The sequence below is a fragment of the Hyaena hyaena genome, unplaced genomic scaffold, assembly GCF_003009895.1.
Source record: "Hyaena hyaena isolate Hyena2069 unplaced genomic scaffold, ASM300989v1 scaffold_730, whole genome shotgun sequence".
In the NCBI taxonomy this organism is placed as follows: Eukaryota; Metazoa; Chordata; class Mammalia; order Carnivora; family Hyaenidae; genus Hyaena; species Hyaena hyaena.
In genome coordinates this window covers 639,925-664,589 of record NW_024081363.1, presented here as the reverse complement: position 1 = coordinate 664,589, position 24,665 = coordinate 639,925, and the positions used below count along the sequence as shown (strand labels likewise).

General features: G+C 40.1%; 1 protein-coding gene across 3 annotated transcripts in view; it reads left to right on the top strand.

The window, feature by feature from the left end:
- The window catches only part of SLC12A1 (solute carrier family 12 member 1), a 96,855-nt gene extending 85,745 nt beyond the window's left edge, over positions 1-11,110 (top strand). For all 3 annotated transcript variants that reach the window (XM_039218038.1, XM_039218037.1, XM_039218039.1), the window contains exons 24-26: positions 8,147-8,282; positions 9,891-9,958; positions 10,975-11,110. In XM_039218038.1, coding sequence (XP_039073969.1) covers positions 8,147-8,282; positions 9,891-9,958; positions 10,975-11,110 — 340 coding nt within the window. The remainder of the gene's footprint in view (positions 1-8,146; positions 8,283-9,890; positions 9,959-10,974) is intronic.
- The last annotated feature ends 13,555 nt before the right edge of the window (positions 11,111-24,665 follow it).

Here is a 24,665-nt window from a genome sequence, read left to right as displayed (position 1 = left end):
CTGAAGCCTGGCAAGGAAATTGGCTCCAAATTTTTTAAATGATGGGATTGAAATAACTGTTCAAATGTCTTCAGATCATGACATCATTTTAACCCTTGTTAATTGTTAAATCTGTCAAGTCCACAGGGTTTGAAAACAGTCTGTAGGTTAGATTTCCACAGGAGTTCCCAGAGGTGGAAGAAAATTGTCTGGAAATTATAGCTGATACTGAATAAACTACCTAGTGATAATTTAGCAGTTATAAAACGTTTTCAACTATTTACAGTCCAGAATCATATTTACTATTACATCTGGATGCAATTAAAATTTTTTTAAGTTGATTTATTTATTTTGAGAGAGAAAGATTGAAAACACATGCACATGCACATGGGGGAGGGGCAGAGAGAGAGAATCCCAAGCAGGCTCAGCTCAGTGCAATGATGTGGGGCTCAAGCCCACAAACTGCAAGATCAGGACGGGAACCAAAATCAAGAGTCAGATGCTCAACTGACAGAGCCACCCAGGTGCCCCAACATCAACATCTGTATGCAATTTGACACATTTAATTTGGTGCGGAGCGGGGCCTTCAAGGTTGAGACTACAAAGGGACACGAAGATCTCAGTATAGCTTAGGTTCTCGGTGGCCTGTTAGACCTCTTCTCATTTCTGTTGACGGTCAGTCATTTCTCCCTTCGCCTGTAGTTCTTGATGGGTTCCAGTTCCACACTCCAGTCTTATTGCCCTTCCCTTCTTTTGATTCATTGTTATCCTGGATGAGCTTAATAACTAACAGAAAACCATCCAGATGTAAAATGCATTCTTATTGACTAAACAACCTTGAACTTCATGTTATTTGAGTCTATTCATGATTTCTCTAAGGCTATGGGTCAATTAAAATGGTTTTATAAAACACCTTTTTAAAAAAAGTTTATTTATTTTGAGAGAGAGAAGAAAGAGAGAGAAGTGAGAAGGGGCAGAGAGAGAATCCCAAGGAGGCTCTAGACTGCCAGCATAGAGCCCAATGTGGGGTTTGAACACATGAACCTCAGGATCATGACCTGAAGCTGAAACCAAGAGTCTGATGATTAACTGACTGGGCCACCCCGGTGCCCCCAAAATATCTTAATTGTGATAAGAAAGCTATAAATGACAGAGTTCATTTGGGTTATTACCATGGAATATGTCCTCATATCATGTATACACTAATGTCTTATATTCCTCTATTTTCACAGCTCTAAATACTTAAGAAAAATTAAGAATAGAGTTTATAATTCTCCTTGGTAAATGTAATTAACTTTCATACGAACTGGGTTCTCATGGTAATATCTGGTAACCTCCCACATTTCATTTGAAGAATTTTAATTCCTAAGTCATCGCCTCTTGGCATTTGCAGTGATGTGATCAAACAGGCTCATCTTACGTCTCTAACTGGTGGAAATGCATTCTATTTCATAACACAGCAGATACAGTGATTTCCTAGCATGTGCTGCTTTGCAACAGCCCAGAGCCTGCCAGGGCTCTGCAAGCATAGGGCCATTTACTCTTGTCTGGAGGGTAGTCACAGTGTCCCCTACTGCCTTTGGATTTTCCAGAGGCCCTGGCTCAGTGCTGGGCACAAATTAGTCATCTATTTCTTGTAGCCAAATTCCTCTTGCTGTTGTTTGTCTTAGCTATAGCCAAGGAGTATCTGTGCTTACTGGTTAATTTGTTCCTATACCTTTGCCTCTATACCCATCAGTCTGGTTTTCTCTGCACAAGTCCTTGTTTCTTTCCCTTTCTCATGCTAGTCTCTGCCCAGCTGCCGTGGTCACCCCCTGCATGCCTGTCCTATCTGTCCTCCCATGAAGAACGTCAATGTACCTCTTCTACTAATGGGATTCTTTGAGTGCCCATCATAGTCTAGACATCCTGAACTTTGTGCCATGTTTTTTCTCTTTTCCGGAAGCAAACATTATGGAGAGTAGTAAGAAACAAAGGACCGGGCATGTTTGTTTTTGTCCTGCTATCTTAAGTTTGATTTTAGATGCCATTTTAACTTGGTGTTTCTTACGTATCTTCACCATCCTGCAATGAAGAGATCTATTTCCCTTTCTCAGGAAAAAAAAAAAAAAAAGGAATTAGATTTCACAATTTTGGAGATCTTTTTCTCTGATATTTCAAGGTCTTGAGGAAGACGCAAAAAACAAAATCCATCTTATATTGGAATAAAAGAATCTTTGCGGCTAATGTCTCCTGGTGTGAAGACAAAACACCACCAAGAAGAGGGGTGCTGGAAGCGCCGTTTTCCTCTCTTCAGCCTTCCACCATAGCTGATGCCATATTGCTTTGTAAAACAGTCACATACCTGGTGTTGGCAAATCTGTTCGAATAGATAAAGGTAACCCTATTTTAAAACAGAAAATCATCATTCAGTAAATCTCACACATGGCAACTGATAGCACATCTGACACTTTTGTGATAAATTTTTATTAAGTTTTTAATTTTAATTCCAGTATAGTTAACAGTGTACTATTAGTTTCAGGCATACAATATAGTAATTGAACAATTCTATATATTACTCAGTCCTCATCATTATAAGTGTACTCTTAGTCTCCTTCACCTATTTCACCCATCCCCCACCTGCCTCCCCTCTGGTCATCATCAGGTTGTTCTCTATAGTTAAGAGTCAGTTTATTGGTTTCTCTCTCTCTCTCTCTCTCTCTCTCTCTGTTTTTCCTTTTGTTTGTTTGTTTTGTTTCTTAAATTCCACCTAGGAGTGAATCCATATAGTATTTGTCTTTTCTGACTGGCTAATTTCACTTAGCATTATACTTTCTAGCTCTATCCATGTTGCTGCAAATGGCAAGATTTCATTCTTTATTATGACTGAGTAATATTCCATTGTGTATATATACACCTCTTCTTTATCCATTTCATCAGTTGATGGCAGTGGGCTGCTTCCATAATTTGGCTACTGTAAACAATGCTGCAAATAACATAGGGATGGATATATCCTTTCAAATTAGTGTTTTTGTTTTCTTTGGGTAAAATACCCAGTGGTGGTATTGCTAGATCACAGGGTAGTTCTGCTTTTAACTTTTTGAGGAAACTCCATACTGTTTTCCAGAGTGGATGCACCAGTTTGCATTCCCACCAACAGTTCACAGGGTTCCTTTTTCTCCATGTCCTCAGCACACTTAATGTTTCATGTGTTTTTTTATTTTGGCCATTCTTGTAGGTGTGAGGTAATATCTCACTGTAGTTTTGACTTGCATTTCCTTGATGATGAGTGATATTGAGCATCTTTTCATGTGTCTATTGGATATTTGCATGTCTTTGGAGAAATGTTTGTTCATGTCTTCTGCTCATCAGGATTATTTACTTTTTGGGTGTGGAGTTGTGTAAGTTCTTTATATATTTTGGATACTAACAGTTTATGAGACATATCATTTACAAATATCTTCTCTCATTCATTAGGTCCCCATTTAGTTTTGTTGATTGTTTCTTTCAGTATGCAGATTTTTATTTTGTTTTATTGTATTTTATTGTATTGTATTTTATTTTATTTTATTTAGTCCCAATAGTTCATTTTTGCTTTTGTTTCCTGTTCCTCAGGAGACATATCTAGAAAAATATTGCCATGGCTGATGTCAGAGAAGTTACTGCCTGTGCTTTCTTCTAGGATTTTTATAGTTTCAGATCTCACATATACATCTCTAATTCATTTTCAGTTTATTTTTGTGTATGGTGTAAGAAAGTGGTCTAGTTTCATTCTTTTATATAGAGCTGTCCAGTTATCCCAGCACCATTTGTTGACTAGAGAGTCTTTGCACAGCTTTACTTCCTTTGTTGAAGATTGATTGACTATATAATCATGGGTTTGTTTCTGGGATTTTTATCCTGTTCCATTGATCTATGTGTCTATTTTTATACCAGTACCATACTGCTTTGATTACTAAAGTTTTGGTAGTATAACTTGAAATCTAGAATTGTCATATCTCCAGCTTTGTTTTTCTTTTTTCAAGATTGTTTTGATTATGTGGAGTCTTTTGTGGTTCCACTTAAATTTTAGGATTATTTGTTCTAGTTCTGCGAAAAATGCTGTTGGTATTTTGTTAGGGATTGCATTAAATCTGTAGATTGCTCTAAGTAGTACAGGCATTTTAACAATGTTTATTCTTCTAATCTATGAGCATGAAACATCTTTCCACTTGTTGGTGTCATCTTCAATTTCTTTCATTAATGTTTTATAGTTTTCAGAGCACAAGTCTTTCACTTCCTGGTTAAGTTTATTCCTAGATATTTTATTATTTTTGGTGAAATTTTAAATGGGATTTCTTTCTTAATTTCTCTTTCTGTTCCTTCATTATGAGTGTATAGAAGTGCAATGGATTTCAGTACATCGATTTTGTATCCTGTGACCTTACTGAATTCATTTATCAGTTCTAGTAATTTTTAGTGGAATCTTTAGAGTTTTTGATATGAAGTATCATGTTATCTGCAAAGAGTGAAAGTTTACTTCTTCCTTACCAATTAGGATACCTTTTATTCCTTTTTCTTGTCTGATAACTGTGGCTAAAACTTCTAGTACCAGGCCCTGTAAAAGTGGTGAGAGAAGACATCCTCACCTTGTTCCTGATTTTAGAGGGAAAGCTTTCAGGTTTTCACAATTGTTTATGATTAGTCATGGGTTTTTCACTTATAGCCTATAGTACATTGAGGTATGTGCCCTCTAAACCTACTTTGTTGAGGCCTCTGTCATAATTTTTAAAAGGCATCTCCTCTGAGTCATTTAATTAGAGGAAGAAGACTTTTCCTCTGGGCTGATCCAGCCCTGTTTCCAGGGCCCTACACTCCGAGCACCAGCTCAACGTCAGCTTTTCATCACTAGGCAGCCCCTATCTACCATTAGTAATCATTTCTCCATCACTGAGCTTTTCTGGTCACCAGGTGACACACAGTGTCAAAAAGAGTTTGTCAATGATTCCCATGGTGGAGGCTAATGTTCAATGCCTTAAGTTACCTCTCATAAATCTTTCAACTACCCATAAGGCATCAGTAAGTCTTGATGGAGCTATTTTATCATAGAAACATTATAAATGTGGCTGGGCAGGGGTGAAAGGGAATATAAAAGCAAAGTTAATGAGAAAATAATTGAGCCTAGAGAAACTGAAAATCTCTTGTGGTTAAATTCATCTTTTATTGATATACTGAATTAAAAGCCATAGGCCAAAAAGACAGTCTTTATGTAGAAATTAAGGAGAAAGTAGAAACAATCAACTGGATAATTTAGTCTAAAGCTACTAGAGTGGTCACAAAACAACTGGTATATTAATTTGAGAAAAGAAATCTTATAAGGACTTAGGGAAACAGTATTTTTTTGCAATTAAAAATTTTTAAACTTTGCTATTGTGAAGAATAGGATGGAGAAGGCAGGACAGGTATAAGGTAATTTTTTTAAATTGAATTCATTGCCATTTACATTCAATAGCATGTAAATCTTGGCCTATTCTAGAGGCAATTAAAAAAGCATTTATAAGAAAAATCAGAATTTAATGAGAATCAGAATAGAAATCTTGAGACACCTTTGCATCACCTAGCTAGGAGGATGGAAATAGTCAGCTCAGGGATGAACCTTAGGATGAAGAAGTCAAAGATGAACATGGATGAAGAACCGTAAGAGTTCAGAGAAAATAAATGGGCAAATACAGTCCCATTATAAACTATTAGGTCACTTAGCATGTTTCAATGCAAGGAAAAGAAAACTTATAGTGACTTGAAAAATGGAAATTATTGGCAAACATAACTGAAAAGTCCAACTATGTTTTGGCTTTCAGGCAAAGTTTGATCTAGAAGGTTAATTTTGTAATCAAGGACTAATTCTTTTCCATATTCTCTACCCTACTTTCCATTATGAAATCATCAATCAAGATGATTTAGCTCATAAAAACAGGATGACAGCCAGCAGCATCCAGGATTACATACTTGCTCATTTATGTTCAGTGGGAGAGAAAGTTTATCTCTTCTCCCATCATTGAACTCAGGTCATGGACTCCATTCAGGTTGTACGAGCCTGAGCCACTGAGCCACTTATTGTGGTCAGTGGAATGTTAGATACCTCTTGGTCAACCTTGCCTGGGCTATGTGTGTACCCTGGCCAAATGCTCTGGTAGAAGGAATAGAATTGTCCTGATGAGCCGATGCTGAGGATGGAGTCACTCCCATCCAAACAATATGGGGGAGGGGGTGAGGGGAGGGGGCATAGTATGAATACCAGGGAGACAACAAGCTACCTCTACTCCACTTCCATGTCTTAGGAAACTAGTTCTGAACTGGTGTTTCTAGTAAGCACCAGGGCTGATATGCAAAGACGCTTACCCTGATCAAAATAAGTACACGAAGGGCTTAAACAGAGAGAGTCAGTTGCTAACCCCAGCCCTGTGACTGTTCAGTAAAATGAATGCCTTGGTTTTACAGGGCCCAGTACACTTTTCAGAGCACTGTCACCCAGATCACATCTAACCATCACATCAATCTTCATTGCCAGCTCTGAGCGACCATCTTTACCTCCTTTTATAGGCAAGGTTATCCAGGTCCAGGAGGACAATGGAAGAACGGGACTAAGAACTCAGGCTCTTCTTTCCTAGACCAGGATCTTTCCATTGCACAGCTTACTGCCAAAGGTCTCTGAAGGCATGGCACTGTTAGAAGGAATAGCAAATGGAAGTATTGTGTAGTTGAAAGAAGAATAAGGCATATCAGTAGTTCTCTGTTGTTGTCTACCGCTCTAAATAAGTCAAAGTGTCAGAAATCTACTACATTCAGTAGCTCTTCAATCCCTAACAAAGGCACACGGGTACATTCTCCTTTGTAATCTCTGCACTTTGATCTGCAGATCCTAAATCAGGGCAACTGATGAGATCATTGAACTCATCCCTTCATATTTTAATTCCTTAACCTAATAGCACTTTGATTTTAGTTACCCCTCATTCCAAAGGTACTAAATTATAAGTAAGCTACATTATAGAAAACCAAAAGATATTGTTTACATTAAGGATCACTTTAAAGTAGCACACTGAAGACAACTACTCTCATAAATTATAAGCTTTGTTTTGTACTACTGTTTAAAAAAAAATCTTACGAGGTTCTTATGAAAGACAAGAATGAGATTTTCCAGCAAGTTTTAAATTAGTCCACAGCTGTGAGATACACTGCTACTTTTCTACTCAATGACACAATCTTAATTGCTCTCAAATGGCTTTGGATTTTTAGACATTAAAATATTATCAATTTTTGTTTTCTTTTCCATAACATGCACCTGAAAAATAATCCTTTAAAAATCTCAGACAGGGGTTGGGGCGCCTGGGTGGCTTAGTCGGTTAAGCGTCCGACTTTCGCTTAGGTGATGATCTCGCGGTTCGTGGGTTCGAGCCCCGCATCGGGCTCTGTGCTGACTGCCAGCTCAGAGCCTGGAGCCTGTTTCAGATTCTGTATCTCCCTCTCTCTCTGACCCTCCCCTGCTCACGCTGTCTCTCGCTCTCTCTCTCAGAAATAAATAAAACATTAAAGAAATAAATCTCAGACAGCAACAGCAGATATCAGAAGGACAGAAGCTTCATTACATGCAGCAAACATTCAAATTGCTCTAGAACCATTAAATCTACTATTCTAGCTGTCCTCAGCCCCCTGCCAGCTGGGGGAGGGCTGCTTGGACTAAAGGTGAGGGCAGGCCTCGCCAACTCCCACCCCAAGGAACCTAGCTCATCTCCCACATTAATCCATAAATGTCTCCCATACGGTCTGTACAATAAGCAGATGGAAACTCAGTTAAGCAGATGGAAACTTATTTATGGGCTAATGTGTCTCCGTTACAACTGTGTCTTTGTACCATGTAGAAAGTGTGTTTGCAGAATAATTACTATCTGTGTGTTGGTGCATTTATATTGAGGATCTAATACCCAGTAGGCCAACAAGGCCTCAGACATGTTGAGGCCTTGCCTTGGGTAGGGAGGCAGTACCATATCGGTGGCTTTCCTCACAGTAAGTCCCCTGCAAAGATAATTCTTAAAAGATTTGCATGACATTCAGCTCTGAGACTGCAGCCAGCAGATCCAGTCATACCTGGAGTATCTGTGAAATAATGAGTTAGTTTCCCACTGTGAGCCCTCCTTTATAATTCCAATTTCAGCTGGAAAGTCTTTGAAGAGATGATTGAACCATATCGTCTCCATGAAAGCTGCAAAGATTTAACAACTGCTGAGAAATTAAAGAGAGAGACCCCGTGGAAAATTACAGATGCAGAACTGGAAGTAGTCAAGGAAAAGGTAAGGACTTGTCTTCCTTAATTTTTACTTTACTGTTTAAGGAGCTGAAAAAGAAAACAGCCGTTGATTTAATGATCAAGAAGTCACAGTATCTGTTATAGAATTTCGTTATTCAAGATCCAGGGTTTCTGCATTTTTCAAGTACTTTTCATTCATTATGCTAGATATGAAAATTTAGAAAGTAGTTTCCATTTTTAATATGAAATCATTTCTTTTTTAAAAAAATTTTAAAAACCCAGATTATTGATATATATTATCAAGTCTTCTTTCAGATTTAATTTTATAGAATAGGAGATATACCCATCAGTCTAAAATAACTTAATTCAATATGTGTGCAAAGCAGATCCAGGTAGTTGATTCACAATTTAACACAGTAACCAAGAAATTTTAACCTGATGAGTTTATGAAAGCTAACAAAGGGATCTGAGAACATATGTAATTGGAACAAGGATTGTGAAAGTTAAATTGGGCACATGTTGTAGGATGGATATAAAGTGGGGAACTTTTTTTCAGAACCCAGAAGATGGAAGTTACCCCATGTGTCCCGAGCTGAATGAAGTTGTGATAGTGAGGAGAATGAAAAGGGCTGGGACAAGAGAATTAAGTAGTAGAACTGAGATTTGAATTGCATTGGACATTCAAGGAAAAGGACCACAGAAACCTCTAAACCACAGAATTTAAATAAACTACATTAGGATCTGAACTTGAAACAAATTAGAATAAGAGATACTAAAGCCTTTCAAATTTAGTAGAAAAAATACCGAGCTAATTTTTTCCCTTAATGTTTGTTTATTTACTTTTGAGAGAGAGAGTGAGTGAACGAGCGAGCACAAGCGGGGGATGGGCACAGAGAGAGAAGGAGACACAGAATCTGAAGCAGACTTCAGGCTCTCAACTGTCAGCACAGAGCTCAATGCGTGGCTCGCCTTCACAAACTGTGAGATCATGACCTGAGCTGAAGTCAGATGCTTAACCAACTGAGCCACCCAGGAGCCCCTGAGCTAAAATTTATAAACTGTATATAATAAACTGCCCAGATCTAACAAAGATTTTTCATATAATTGAGCAAATCATACATCTAAGCCTTGGTCTCTGAACCAATGAAATATAATAATAAATAAATATCACTCTCATCAATGCAAAATCATCATTGTAGTTATTTTTCCAAGTGAGTCTTTGGTTGACTTTTTAGTTGAAATCAGTCCCCTATGCTGATAAAATATTCAAAGAGCCTAAACGATGTAGGTGAGGATATAATTTATTTTCTTAGGTATCAAGATTCAGTTAGTTTTCTTCCACCTCAAACCCGTCCCCAGATCTGGCCCTTCTCATCTTCTCTTTACTATTATCCATGACTTCTGCTTGCTTGTTTTTTCCCTTAGAATTTAATAAGCCACTATTGCACAATGACAATTATGTTTTATTCTTTATGTTTCTAAAAATTCTCATGAGTTTTTAAAACGCCGTTAGTTTCCAAATATGCATGAAATCATTGTAATTTTTTAAAGCGAGGCTTTTGTACTTCTCCACAATTTGAGGGAAGAAGATAGATTCTCATTCATAATGCTGGTAGAACTGCCCTCCACAAAATCTAAATGTTGTCCACAGAGTTACCGCCAAGTTCGCCTGAATGAACTCCTACAGGAACACTCAAGAGCTGCTAATCTCATTGTCCTGTAAGTATCACTGCAGACATGTAAGAATGTTACAGGGAAATCTTAGGTAGTAAATGGGTTAATCAACTTAAAAAGTCATAGTTGAAAAAATTTTGGAACGTGTGGGACTTAGGCAGTGAAGGAAAATAAATGCCACCCTGAGACCCTGCCAACTGGAGCCCATGGGCTTTAGAAGGTCCCACTTGGACTTTCCATCCGGCCTGCCCTACCTATGGGGCCAGGGCATGTGCTCATGTAGAACCCCAGCTCTCCCTTCAGACCATGCTCCAGGAGCCTGACCCTGAACTCCCTGCCTAACAGGCCTTAAGTCAGCCCCTGAGGCTCATGGGCTCCCCCTCTGGGAGTGCTCCTGAGATAGAGTGTACAGCATGTGCAGGAAGCTCCTTGCTATGTTGGAAGAGATCAGGATGGGAGAAAAAGGCAGGTGACTTTCCCATTTCCACTCTTACCCTTTACCTCACAAATGTTAGAGGTGTGTCTGTTGTAAATATGAATGTTTACTCAAACATTGATAGCTAAACATGAAAACCAACTATCTTACGTTTATACCGCATGATCTGATTCCTATGTGTGAAGATTAATACGACTTGAAGGTCTATACTGGAGAACTCTCCACCTAAGACCTAGAACAGTCTCCCAAATTGGGTGAGAGGGTTCAAAGAGCTGTTTTCCGAGATTTCTGCCACATATAAGAGCTTTAAACTACTGAGAATATCATTTCCATCAAAGAAGGAGAGGTATTGCTTGATCAAATTTTCTACTTAAAGAGGAGTGAAAATTTATAGTTACGTTTTGTTGCTACTCTACAATGCCTAAGCCTATTTTTCTGGTTTATGGATTATTATCTGAAAACAACATCAGTTTAACATCTATATTCAAAATAATGTCAGTGCTTTCGGTTTGGGGGTGAAGGGTTATAAGAGTTTCAGGCCACTGGTTATTAAATGGCTCAGTTGACTAGTGATGCTACTGCCTGTAGTAATTGTCACTTTTAAATTTTTCTTCCATGCTATCAGGAGCCTTCCAGTAGCAAGAAAAGGATCTATATCAGATTGGTTGTACATGGCTTGGTTGGAAATCCTCACGAAGAACCTCCCTCCTGTTTTACTAGTTAGAGGAAACCACAAAAATGTGCTGACATTTTACTCTTAATACATGAAGGATAAGAACACATCTTAACTTAATGTAGAGATAATTAAGAACCATCTTGTGGTACTTTACGTTGTAAATCTGATCTATGGGTATGCGAACGTCGGAGACAATGGCACAGGATTCCACATAAATTATGTCATTATTTTTTTCTTGGTTACTGGGGGCTATTGTTTTCTTCTGTCAGCTTAAGAGGATGTCCAAGACAATGCTACCCCTAGAAAAACATCTTTATTGTTGCTGTGGATAAACAAGAAAATCAAGGAAGCCATGCTGGCTTATGCTTATGAAAGCCACCAACTTGATTGTAAGCTTCTCCAGGCAAAGTTAATCTTTTGTTTGCTTCTAGACCCCAGGAGAGGCCTCAGCCCCACAGCAGGTGTTCATTAAATGCTTATTGACAGGCTGGTATAGTAACGATGGGTGGTTATCAAAGGAAAAGACAGGCTGGGCAGGAGCCCTGATTATGCTTGGCCTTCTGAGAGGCTTAGACCTACAAAGATTTGAAAATCAATAACTGAACACTTTAAGAAGTACTTGAGTCTACAAAATGTTTAAAGCAGTTACCTAAATACGGTTATTTAATGTAACATAGCTTATATACTTACAGTGATCTGAGCGATCATTGATAACATATGGCTTCAATTTGCTGCTGACTGAAGAGTACGTTAGCTGGATTAGAAGGCAACAATATTCCAATTAAATAAACTAGATTCCATTCTAATAGATAAACTTTAATTGTTTCGCCTACTAAATATTTTGAAATCTCCATCATAGTATTACTTTGCATATTTTTTTCTGATTAAGTGCTTAGCACTGATGAAATCTTCATAGATGTCTAATTGAAAACGAAATACCACAAATTTTCAAACCATTATAAAGAAATATATCCTGAATCATATACTTAGTTACTCCATATAGTGATTGTGTTGATTGAAACGAGTAATTAAAATGTAAAGTGGAGAAACCTATAAAGTTACAAAACTGTATGTTGTATATAACATGCAAGTCTTGACTTTTTTTCTCTGTTAGTATTCCTATTATACTTAATCACATTGACAACCCAATAATTTTTTTTCGGATGGATGTCTTGATTTTTTTTTTCCTAACATGTTTTGACTGTTTATCCTAACTGGTAAAATACAAGGGAAAAAATGAACCTGAAATAAAAGCACTGAAATTTGTTTGCTTTGGCCTAGGTCATGTTTTTACTTTTTAGTCACTAAGATCACGGTACAATGGCATATCAAATGTGAGCATTAAAAATTCAATCAGTTGTGGGCACCTGGCTACACAGTTATTTAAGCGTCTGACTCCCTATCTTGGCTCAGGTCATGATCTCATTGGTTTGTGAGTTTGAGCCCCGCATCAGACTTCACACTGGCAGCGCAGAGCCTGCTTGGGATCTGTCTCTCCCTCTCTGCCCCTTCCCAGCTCATGTTCTCTTTCACTGTCTCTCTCTCAAAATAAATAAACTTAAAAAACATTCAATCAGTTGCCTCGTCTGAAGTTTGTTTGAAACTGGGAATCAGGATTAGGAATTCCAAGCCCAGACTCAGCTTAGGAGGATAACTAGGGAGGGAAGGGGAAAACAGCAAAATTTAAGGAGCAGGCTAGCCGCACTCCAAATCCAGGACCTTTTGCCTAACTCAGCCCCAGATCACACCATCTCTCTTGAGCCCTACGTAACTGAAATTCAAAGACTATGTGAGGTGCAGGTGCGGTCCCTCCCAGGGGAGGGAGCATGCAGCTTCATGTGGACCTGACAATTCTCCGAAACACTTCAGAGAAGGTATCTGGGGAAAGTGAGAAGTAATAAGGCTTCCGTAACAGGAGAGTCTGGAGCTTTTGTATCCTTGAGAGGCTGCTGCCCATTGGGTTCCCTGGGAAACAGACTCTGAAAGAGCATTTAGCATGGAGCCTGTTTGTTAAGGAGTGTTTTGGGGATCAACACCCGTGGAAGGAAGGGAGAGGGAGGAAGCAGGAAGGGTGAACGAAAAGGTGGGCAGTGACGCAGGCCCAAGGACAGCCTCGGCCAACCCCACAGGGAGCTCTGGAGACAGAAAGTTCCTTCAGAGTAGTCCCAAGCAGGGCTGAGAGGGCCAGGCCTTTATATTTATGCATTGATTCATCGCTGGATGTGTGCTGCCCAGGAAGGGGTGTGACCCTGGGTGAGGCAGTTCTCTGCAGCCAAGGCCTCCCCGTGGGGGCTGAGAGCTGAAGTCTGTCTGCTGACTGCACTCCCAGTGCCTGGGGCAATAAGTCCCTCATTAAACAGGGCCTGGTAGAACATGACCATGTCCATCACAGGGGTCCTGGAAAAAAGTGCTCTTAAAAAACACAACTTGGACTGGCCTGAGTTCAGATTTTCATCTCACCATTTATAGTAGTTTGACCTTAAACTATTTAATTTTCTGAGGGCTCCTGGAAAGACTGGCTGATATCCCTGGGTTCCAGGTTAACAACAGAAGTGTACATGGACGGAGAGAAAAGGGTCAGGTGACTGCGGTTTTGAGACCCAGAGTAGGTTAGGTGAGGACAGCAGAAAAGTGAATGGATGGAGGCAGTGGCCAGACACCAGCAGACTTTTGTAGCCCTTAATGCCCTGTACTTGTCCCATGCTTCACTCATCTCGATTAAGCCAACCACTCATCATGTCCCTGTCTACACTCAACTTTCTGCGCAGGAAGGAGAAAGTTGAGCAATCACCTGCATTGGCGTCAAACTTTCTCAGTGCTCTCGCTTTGTCTACGTTTCTCCTCAGCCTCCCCACTTCTTCCTCATGATGGCTTCTCAAAATCTGCATCACTTTTTCAGTTGATGGCCCTGCCACCATCCCTACAATGTAACTATGTGCAATAGGTATAAACCTTTCTTACCCAAATAGGACCATTCCGGGAGCATTGTCTTACAAGTCTTCTCTTAATACTCAGTTCTAGAAATTTTTATTTGGAAACAAACAAAAAAAAAGATTGTAGATTCTTGAGGACTACTATAGGCCTGCTAAATTAGAATCTGGGAGAGGGACTGATGATCTGTAAGATTTTGGAGCCTGCTCCAGGCAGTTTCTCCTATTTCTGTGACCTGACTGCCACCACAGGCTCATGGCTCCCAACTTTGTATTTCTCATCCACATCTCCCCGAAGTCTCAGATCCAAATATTCATAGTGTTTCTCTTTGTAAGTCCTACAGATACATTAAGTGCAGGAAGATCAGACTCGTGTTCAAAAAGAGAAATGAAAAAACAAAAAACACCCCAAATGCACAACTGGAGCAAAGGCTTTCTTTCCCTATTGTCTATTAGATCACCCTGAAATGACCAAAGAAATGAAAATAGGAAAGATCTGCATCACAGTAGGAAACTAAGAAAGGATACCATCCACATGGTAACACTTTTTAAAAAGCAATCAAGCATAGGGGCACCCGGCTGGCTCAGTCAGTTGAACGTCCAACTCTTGATTTTGGCTCAGGTCATGATCTCATGGTTTGAGGGATCAAGCCCCATCTCAGGCTCTGCGCTGACAGCTGTGAGCCTTCTTGGGATTCTCTCCCTCTTTCTCTGCCCTTCCCCTGTGCTCTCTGTCTCTCAAAATAAATAAAAACTTAAAAATTAAAAAAAAAAATCAAGCTATAGTTTACCTGGGACAAGATTAAAGGAAGCTATCAAAGGTCAGCTTGCAACCAATAATATTCCACGGAAAAAAATCACAGGAGACCCTGAGAGACTTCCACTAACTTGACCCACAATTTTCATCTGGAGATGAGAAAGTGGAGACAGGCCAGAGTAAGGCACTGAGTGGGATCTGTGTTGCTGGATACAAAGAGTATTCAGAAAAGACCACCAGTGAGGTCACATAAGCACTGCAAGCAGACATAGGTGTTGCAGTGGGGCATCTCTCAAATACCCTGGAGAGGTGCCAGAAAGTTATGTGCTTGCCATAGAGGCTGAGCCCAAGAGAAAATCAACTTTCAGTGAACAGCATCTCTAATACAAAGAAGAAAGCTCGCAGGGATGGGTGATCCAGGTCCTGGGTCTCACTGTTTTCAGGCTGCCAGGCTACTACACTGGCCCTGAATGATGATATCACGCAGGCCCCCAGTAAGATTAAATAGGAAGACTATCACAATAACCAAGAGGTGTGGTAGAGGTCCCTGTGTCAACCACAAGTCCTGTCACATCAGCTTGTCATCAGTGTGGTTTAAAAGACTCAGCACCCAGGGCACCTGGGTGACTCAGGCTGTTAAGCATCTGACTTCTGCTCAGGTCATCATCTCGTGGTTTGTGGGTTCCAGCCCCATGTGGGGCTCTCTTCTGTCAGGGTGGAGCCTGCTTCAGATTCTTTGCCCCCCTCTCTCTCTGCCCCTCCCGTGCTCGCTCTGTCTTTCAAAAATACATAAAAGAAGAAAAAGAGTCAGTGCCCCATGGGGTCCTTGCTGATTGGATGTTGCCCCGAAGGTCACTAGACATTTCTACTGCTTCCCTCTGCAGAGATTAGGGGCACACTGACATGGGGGTGAGATCGGTCTTGACTCCACAAGGGGAGAAGAGAAAGTTCTCTTGGGGTGTGAGTCACTTTAGTGCTACTGCATCCCAGCTGCTGACAACTCATGTCACCCCATCAGTTAGCTGCAGTAATGGCCAAGAAGTCAGACCTTGCTCCAGCCCCAGTAGGTGGCCCAGGTACCTCTGCGGAGCCACCAGCTCCCCTGCGCCATCAGCCCTGGTCCACAGGTGGAGCCTCCTCTCCTCAGCAAGGCGTGGCCCGTCTTCTTCACCTCTTTTAGGATTTCTGATGTTGTAGCAATGATGTCAGCCCTCCTTTTTTGTGCAGAGAAAGTGATTTCAAAAAAACGTGTAAGATTTCATCTCATCTGTGACACGCTTCTAAACACACTGTTATTTTAGGTCCCACTAAGGAAGAAAAGTCTCTGCCATTTAAATATGTCATGGTATTCTGTCACTTGTCATTTTTGTTATATTGAGATACCGTTTTAAGGCTTAAATGAGAATTTAATTTTAAAAAATTTTAATGTTTATTTATTTTTGAGAGAGTGACAGCACACAAGTGGGGGAGGGGCGCAGAGAGAGACACAGAAACAGGCTCCAGGCTCTGAGCCGTCAGCACAGAGCCCGATGCGGGGCTCGAACTCATGGATTGTGAGATCATGACCTGAGCTGAAGTTGGACTCTTAACCAACTGAGCCACCAGGTGCCCCTAGAATTTTAAAACACATACCATTCTTGTGCATATTAAAGAAAGGGAAAAGAAGTAAAATAATTTGGGTTCCATTTCAGTGTCCTGCTCTTCTATTCACCTTTCCACTCAGAGCTGACGTCCCCACTTTTCCACATGACAGGACTTCAGTGCCATTGGGAGAGCTAGCAATACAGTTTCTTACAAGGAAAAATCAGTAGACGCTATTGTGTTATTGCCATTAACACTTTGGATTGTTCTAAGCCTAAGTATGATTTTTTAAAGAAAATAATAATTGTGTCTTCCAATAGAATTTTTAAAATTTTAAAATTTTAACACGTAGAGAGTACAAAAAATAGGAAAAAGTAATTTATGAGATAAAAGTCAGAAAAAATTCTCATTAGAAAAGAGAGCAATAATATCATAAGATCATACAATAGACTAGAAGATCACACATACAAGAAATAAACAGAAAATATAAATGGGTTAATTTTCCTTTTTAAAAAATTTTTAATGTTTATTTTTGAGAGAGAGAGACAACATGGGTGAGGGAGGGGTGGAGAGACAAAGGTGGACAGCCACAGGCTCTGTACTGACAGTAGCGAGCCTGATGTGGGGCTCAAACTCATAAGCTGTGAGATCATGACCTGAGCCGAAATAGGATACTTAACTGACCGAGGCACCCAGGCACCCCTGAATTTATCTTTCTTAATGAAGACTCTCAAATTGAACAGAGAATAAAATCAAACTCTATTCTGTTTGCTAGCCTCATATTCTAAATTATTTATCAAAAGGCTAAAGACAAAAGAATAAACAAAAATATATAGAAACATTGAAACAAAATATAGGGTTGGCGATATTATTCAAAGTTTAGAAGAATTAGGAAGAACAAGAGAGTGTCAGTTTACATTTCCAAATAATAGATAGCCACAATATAGCTATAATGATAATGGAGTTTTATGTAAATAAATAACATGATATTGACATAAATAATATAAGAATTTTTGGAAACAAAAAATCACAGAAGATCAGTTTTCTTGGGAAACAGCTCACCATATTGCAACCTTTGACAGATCAAAGATAAGATAGTCCAAACTACATTAAAAGATGGATTTAATAGGCACAACAGTGCTTGTGCACAGAGAATACACTACCTTTTAGAAATCTATAGGATGTTTATAAAAACAAATTATATATTAGATAACTCGGTAAATGTCAAATGTAGAAATAGTGAATATCATACCTTTATCACAACCCAACTAACATAATTTATAAATGTGTAAACAACAACATCAGAAACCTTACTCATTGGGAAAGAAAAATTCTTTTAAAGATCTCAATTCAAAAAAGAAGGAATGCAGTTTTAGAATATTTAACAAAAATGGGGGTGTCTGGGTGGCTCAGTTGGTTGAGCATCTGATGCTTGATTTCAGCTCAGGTAATGGTCCCAGGGTCATGGGATCAAGCCCCACATAGGACTCTATGCTGAGCATGGAGCCTGCTTGGGATTCTCTCCCTCTCTCCCCTACTCACTTGCTCTCTCTTTCTCTAAAATTAAAATAAGAAAAAAAGAACATTTAGCAAAAATGACATTGAGAATTACATATAACAAATGCATTTTATGTAGGACTCAAAGGCAGATTTATATCTATAAATGCATTCATTTATACATAAACAAGAAAAATGAAAGGTAACATCCCACTTAAGAAGTTAGAAGCTTCACTGAGTAACTACAGGACAGCATAAAGAAAAATTTGAGGAAGAAAAGCAGGGAAGTAAAATCCAAAGCTCAGTTTCTGGAGTCAGAGAGAGGAGAGTTGAGTCTCAAGTTTCCTTACTTAGTAGTGAAGGGATCACTACCTAACGTCCTGAAGAATCCATTTTCTCCTATGTAACTTCAGGGTTATTTAAAGTCTACCCTTGAGGGGCTAAGTCCGTTAAGCATCTGACTCCAACTCAGGTCATGATCATACGTTTCATGAGATTGAGCCCAGCTTTGGACTCTGAGCTGACAGGGCAGAGCCTGCTTCGTATCCTCTGTCCCCCTTGCTCTCTGCCCTCACCTCTCGCTCTCTCTCTCTCCCTCAAAACTAAATGTTAATGGGGCACCTGGGTGGCTCAGTCAGTTAAGCACCCAACTTTGGCTCAGGTCATGATCTCACCTTTCGTGAGTTCGAGCCCCGCGTCAGGCTCTGTGCTGACAGCTCGGAGCCTGAGGCCTGCTTCGGATTCTGTGTCTCCCTTTCTCTTTGCCCATCCCCTGCTCATGCTCTGTCTCTCAAAAATGAATAAATATTAAAAAAAAAAAAACCACGAAACTACCCTTGAGGGGTGTTGCAAAGAAATGAAATCATGTGTATTAATAGCTGAGTGCTTCATGGTAAATACTTAACTAAGGGTTAGACATTATTATTTTCAGAAAAGACAAAAACAGTACAGCTGATAAACTCAAGCACCGTTTGTTGTTATTATTACTAAAGCAAAAAAAAAAAAAAAGGAACATTGAATGATAAAAGAGAAATACATTCAAATTTATAAATTTATGAACAGGCAAGAGACTTATTGGTACAACTTTGGAGAATGCTCTTTAAAATTCTAGCCTGGTAAAATTTTAAATTCCAGTGAAATACATCAGTTTCCAGTAAAATTTATATTTTTTACTAAAATTAACACAAGAAGACATAAAATACCTGACACAACCTAATACTTTAGAATAAAACTCAAAGATTGTTAAATAATTAGCTACAGAAAAGTATCAACCCAAAGGATGTTTTTCCAGGTGACACCTTTTAAACTTTCAAAGAAAAGATAATTACAGTTCTATATAAGCCACTGCTGAATGGAGCAATATAAAACTCTTTCCCTTCTTCAGTTATTCTGGGGAACTACCATAAACAATATCAAAAGACGACAGACTGTAAAGACTGGAAAGGACGAAAAGCTTTCTTGTATGAACAAACACGGAAAAATCTCAAATAAAATACTCAATTTTATCAATATATTCAAGTAAGTACTTGTCATAATCAGGAATATTGATATATCTTTTTAGAAAATAGGTTAAACTAGTTAATCACACTTAGTGAGCAGAGAATAAGAGAAGCTTCAAGAGAAGCAGATTACACAGGGTGACCATGAAGGAGGCCATCTTAGAATTCTATCACAAATGGTATCTCACACTTCTGAAGATCATATATCAGCCACTAAGAGCCAGGTTAGTTAGAACTTAGACAGTAAGTTACAAATACCCTGAGAAGTGTCCAAATAAAAGGCCACTATCCATGCAAATTAATTATGCCCATTTTCCAGGAAATCTAGAACCACAAAAATAAGTTACTGCTGAAAAAGACCTCAGAGATCCTCTAGTACTAAATCAAGGTCTAGTACGAAATCAGGCAGAATATGCATACACAGTTCTGATTACGTGGTTTTTCAGTCACTGTTTTCCAGCATGTAAAGTGAGCAGAAACTAACAATGAATGACAGCGGGGATAATGCAGAAAAAAATAAGAAACATTTTTGGAAAAAGAAATCCACACTTCAAAAACATGGCAGTCTGAGATCTTACGTGTAGCAAACACAGACTCTACATCCCTCATCAGAGCCTGAGGACACCGTCATTGTGAGAGGACCGACTTACGGCAGGAACCTTCAATTCTCTTCCAGGTACTCTGGTTTAGAAAACATCAATGGTGCAGTTCATATTCAGAATAATTCTCCTTCACATAGGTGATGTTGAAGGACAGCTAAGCTTCAGTTATCTGGAAAATTGATTTACATGGAATGTCTCTGCAGCGACACAGCGTATATTTTCAGGTTGAGGGGTATGGAAGGGGAACTCAGCAGGCTCCAAGTTATGAATGTCACTGCTTCAGAGAAGGTGAGAGCAATGGCTTTGGAAGCAAAGAGACTTTGCTTGCTTTCTTAGCCCGGACGACCTCTCAGCAGAGGGCTGTTGGGCCCAAAGCTAAACACTTGACTTACTGGGGAAAGACACGCCAACCTGTGCACTCAGCTGCAGAGCCTTGGGGACCAAAGCATGGGCCTCCATTCCAATACAGTTCTTTCCCCAAAGCTGGTGGCCATACTGAGCTTCTGAATGCAGTTCGTCTGCTCTTCTCGATGCCCAAGAGATCAGGAAAAGGCAATATTTCACATGTGAACTTTTCTGTTCCTACTTCCAAAGCAAGTATATACTTATATTTTCTAATTTTCCTTGTACTTCTCCCAACAAAGGAGAAGTAGAAATATTCTCAGGGAAGGTGGGAAGTTCAGGGAAGAAAGCAAGAGCAAATCTTGAAAGGTGTTAAACAAACTATCCGTCCACTAATGCAATCAGCACATTGGAGAGATATGATCACCAGTTTTGTGATTTCCTAATGCTCACGAGTACATTTACAAAATGAATTTGCTGTTTTGTTTTGTTTTTGTTTTTTTAAAAGTTTTCTTCAATGTTTATTATTGTGAGAGTGAGAGAGAGAGAGACAGAGCACAAGTGGGGGGGGGCCAGAGAGAGAGGGAGACACTGAATCCGAAGCAGTTCCAGGCTCTGAGCTGTCAGCACAGAGCCTGACGTGGGGCTCGAACCTACAAACTGGGGGATCGTGACCTGAGCTGAAGTTGGATGCTTAACTGACTGAGCCACCCAATTTGCTTTTGAAAAAGTACTACTTGTGCTCTTCGGACTTAATGTGTCCAAAACTGAGCTCTTGACCTTCCTTCCCAAAGCTGCTCATTTAGCATTCTTCCAGATCTCCATAAACAGCAACCCCATCCTTGCCATGAATCTTGGGGTCTTCTTTGACTTCTCTCTCAAACCTCACATCTGACCCAGTTTCAGAGTATATCCAGAATCTAGCGACTTCTCACCATCTCCACTGTGACCTCCCTGATCTGTGCTACTGCCATCATTTCTCCCCTGATCATTGAGTAGCCTCCTGAAGGGTCTTCCTGCGTCAGACTTTGATCCTTTTTTGTCTCATTCAGCGTAGCAGGCCACATGATCCTGTTAAATGAAATACAGTATGTTACTGCTCTTATCAAAATCTTCCAATAGCTTCCCATTTCACTTAGTGGAAAAGCCACAGTCCTTACAGAAGCTTACAAGGCCCTACAACTGCATCCCTCCCCCACTTCTGTGACCTTATCTCTTCCAACTATAAGACCCCCTCTTACCTTGTTCAGAACACAATGGCCATCTTTTTTTTTTCTTAATGTTTACTTATTTATTTTGAGAGAGAGAGAAAGCATGAGCAGGGGAGGGGCAGAGGGAAGGAGACAGAGAATCCCAGGCAAGCTCCGTGCAGTCAGTGCAGAGCCCGAGGACGCATGAAGCATGAGATCATGGCCTGACCCCAAATCAAGAGTGGGATGCTTAACTGACTGAGTCACCCAGGCGCCCCAACACAGTGGCCATCTGAAAGGTAAGTTTACACCTTAGGATCTGAGTGTTTCCTGTGCCCTCTGCCTGGAATGCCCTTCTCTAGGATGTCATTTCCTTTACGTTTGGTCACTTCCCCCCTGTCCCCCAACTCCACACCTGGCAAATAGTGTGTTCTCACTGAGGCCTTTTCCCCGCCACTCTCTGCAAATCACAAGCCTACATTCCACGTCTTACCCTCCTGCTTTGCTTTTCTCCTTAACACTCAGAACTGTTTATTTCAACCACTTCTATTTATTCAGACTTATTTTTGTCTGTTCTGTTTCCTGCTATGTCCCCAAAGCCTAGACCTAGGGACTGGCACATGAAATACATTCAACGAATATTTGTTGAAAGGATGAATGAATGCAGGGGACTGGGGGGAAATAGGAAGTATAAATCCCAAGTTCCCTTGGGGTCTGGCTTCTGACCAACTATGGAGTCTTACCCCACCCCACCCCACTCAGACTCCATCCCACACCAGCTGTGACTCACATTTCACACACACCTCTGTGTGTCTCTGAAGATGTGGGTCTTCCTGTCTGGGATTTCTGACTCTTTTTTTGTTTATCCCACTGTTATTTTCATTCTTGCTTCTTTTACGACAATGAGGTCATTACTAGATAGTTTCTCCTGAGTCTGTTGGCCATCTGATATTTCTTCTTTTGTCAATTCAACAAAAATGTCCTAAAGATATAAAGACACATTGTCCTAAGCTCTTCAAATGTAAGACAGCCATGTTCCCTGTCCTCAAGAAGTTTATGGCTTTGATAGACAAATAAATACACAAAATGGTTATGGATTATGAAAAATACCATAAAGAAATAAAAAGGAAACTGTAACAGTGAATAATGGAAACTTAGACAAGGTGTACTTAGACAGGGTGGTCAGGAAGGGCATCTACGAAAAAGTATTTAAGGATGAGAAGGTGCTGACAATGTTGAATGTTAACTGAACTCTATGCTCCTAGAAAACAATGATGGTTAAGAAATATCCCCAACCTTTTTTTTCCTCTTCAAATCTCCCATGCTTTTGTGTTCTAGAAAATGGCAAAGTGCAATGAACCACCATTCCCCACAAGCCTTAGATAAGACTTCCTGTCCACTCTTTCTCATAAGTCTCCTAAGACTTATAGATGTGACTGCTGTGTTTACCTGTAACAAGAGCAAACCTAACCCATTCCCCTTTTGCCTACATCAGCTGACAAAGTCGGCCGTTGACGCTGTTCTTCATCTCATGAATAATTAGGTGACGTTAGAATTGTTTGTCTCCCTAAAGCTAGCTAGACACAGAAATAAACATTTCCTCTCCCACCACTTCTACTCCCTATAAAGATGTAAGGCAAAACCACTGTTCTAAGACACAGTATCGTGGGCTAATGCTGCCCCCTAAAAGATATCTAGGTCCTAATTGCTAAAATCTGTAAAAGTTACCTTATACGAAAAAAGGGTGTCTGCAGATGTGATTAAGGAGCCCGAGATGGGATAATTATCCCAGATTATCTGGGTCAACCCTGCATATAATCACAAATGTCCCTGTAAGAGGGACACAGGAGATTTGACCACAGACAGAAGGTGGCTGTGTGATGCAAGGAGAGAGAAGCAGAGTCAGAGAGAAGATGCTACACCACTGGTTATGAAGATAGAAGAAGGGACCATAAGCAAAGGAATTTACCCCTAGAAATGTGAAACCGCAAGGAAAACAGATTCTCCCTAGACTCTCCAGAGGCAGTGCAGCCCTTTCTATATCTCACTTTTAGCCAGTAAGACTCATTTTGGACTTCTGGCCTCCAGAACTATAAGAGGAATAACTTTCTATCATTTTAAGCCACTGATTTTTTGCTAATTTGTTACAGCAACCGTAAGAACTAATATGCACTGTAATCTTTAAATCTGCGGTGCTTTTCTACTGGAATAGACTGAGTAAAATCCATCTCCTTATGCAATTTTTGTCTTGGATTATGCTAACCACATGAAAAGCAGGGAACAGAACAGTCTAGGCAGAGTGAATAATAGGGACAAAGGTCCTCAGGCAAAAGAGAAGTTGGTGTGTTTTAGAACCCTGGAGACGCATATGGCTGGCCTTGAGCCGTGGGAAAGGATTTGGGTTTTATATTTGTGATGGGAAAACTTTAGAAGATTTTGAAGCATAAAAGGTAGAAGTAGAGAGATCTCTCAGTAGTCCTGGTAAGAGACATCAGTGGCCCCAGAATGTGAGGAGAACTTAGATACAGGACTGAATAAACCAGTCTCTCTCTGTAAGGGCTGTGATACAAAACAGAGTATTCAAGTCAGGTAATTTGAGGAGAGTTTACTAAAGGTGCTGTTTATAAAGGTGTGGGCTGAGATGTGGGAAATCAAAACTACAATGGAGAAAGTAGTGCCCTGAAGTAGAAGGCCTGAAGGGAAAGGGGAGCATGGAGCTTCTAGAGGCTAGAATAACCTCGGCAAGAGGTGGTCTTCAGTGGAGGTACACAGCCATCCAGTGAGGACCCCGAACTTACCCTCCCCTCCCCTTCTGAACTCCTGCGGGGGCTCTCCATTGTCAAACCCCAAGGCAGGCCAGAGGAAAGAGAGCTCATGGGTGAGGTCCAAGCAGGTCAGCCTCCTGGAGTAGAGAGGGATGGAGAAGGGGTGAGAGGTGGGGGGGAAGATGTGTAGTGAAAACATTCAGATCCGTTCCAATTTATTAAAAGAAAATCTGGAGACTTGAATTTTCTACATTATTTCCTTAATAATCTGCTTCACCTAGCCCATGCCTATAGGCCCCCAAACAATACTCTCCTGACTTTTCTTTGAACATTTACATCTGCCCTTTTGTCCTAAAGGCAATCAGGAAAGACTGTGATTAAAATGCTTAGAAGGACTAATAATGCTATCTTCAAAGTTCAGCGAAAAACCTCTCTTGATACAAGTGTAAAATTTGATGAAATTCTGCTACATGAAAA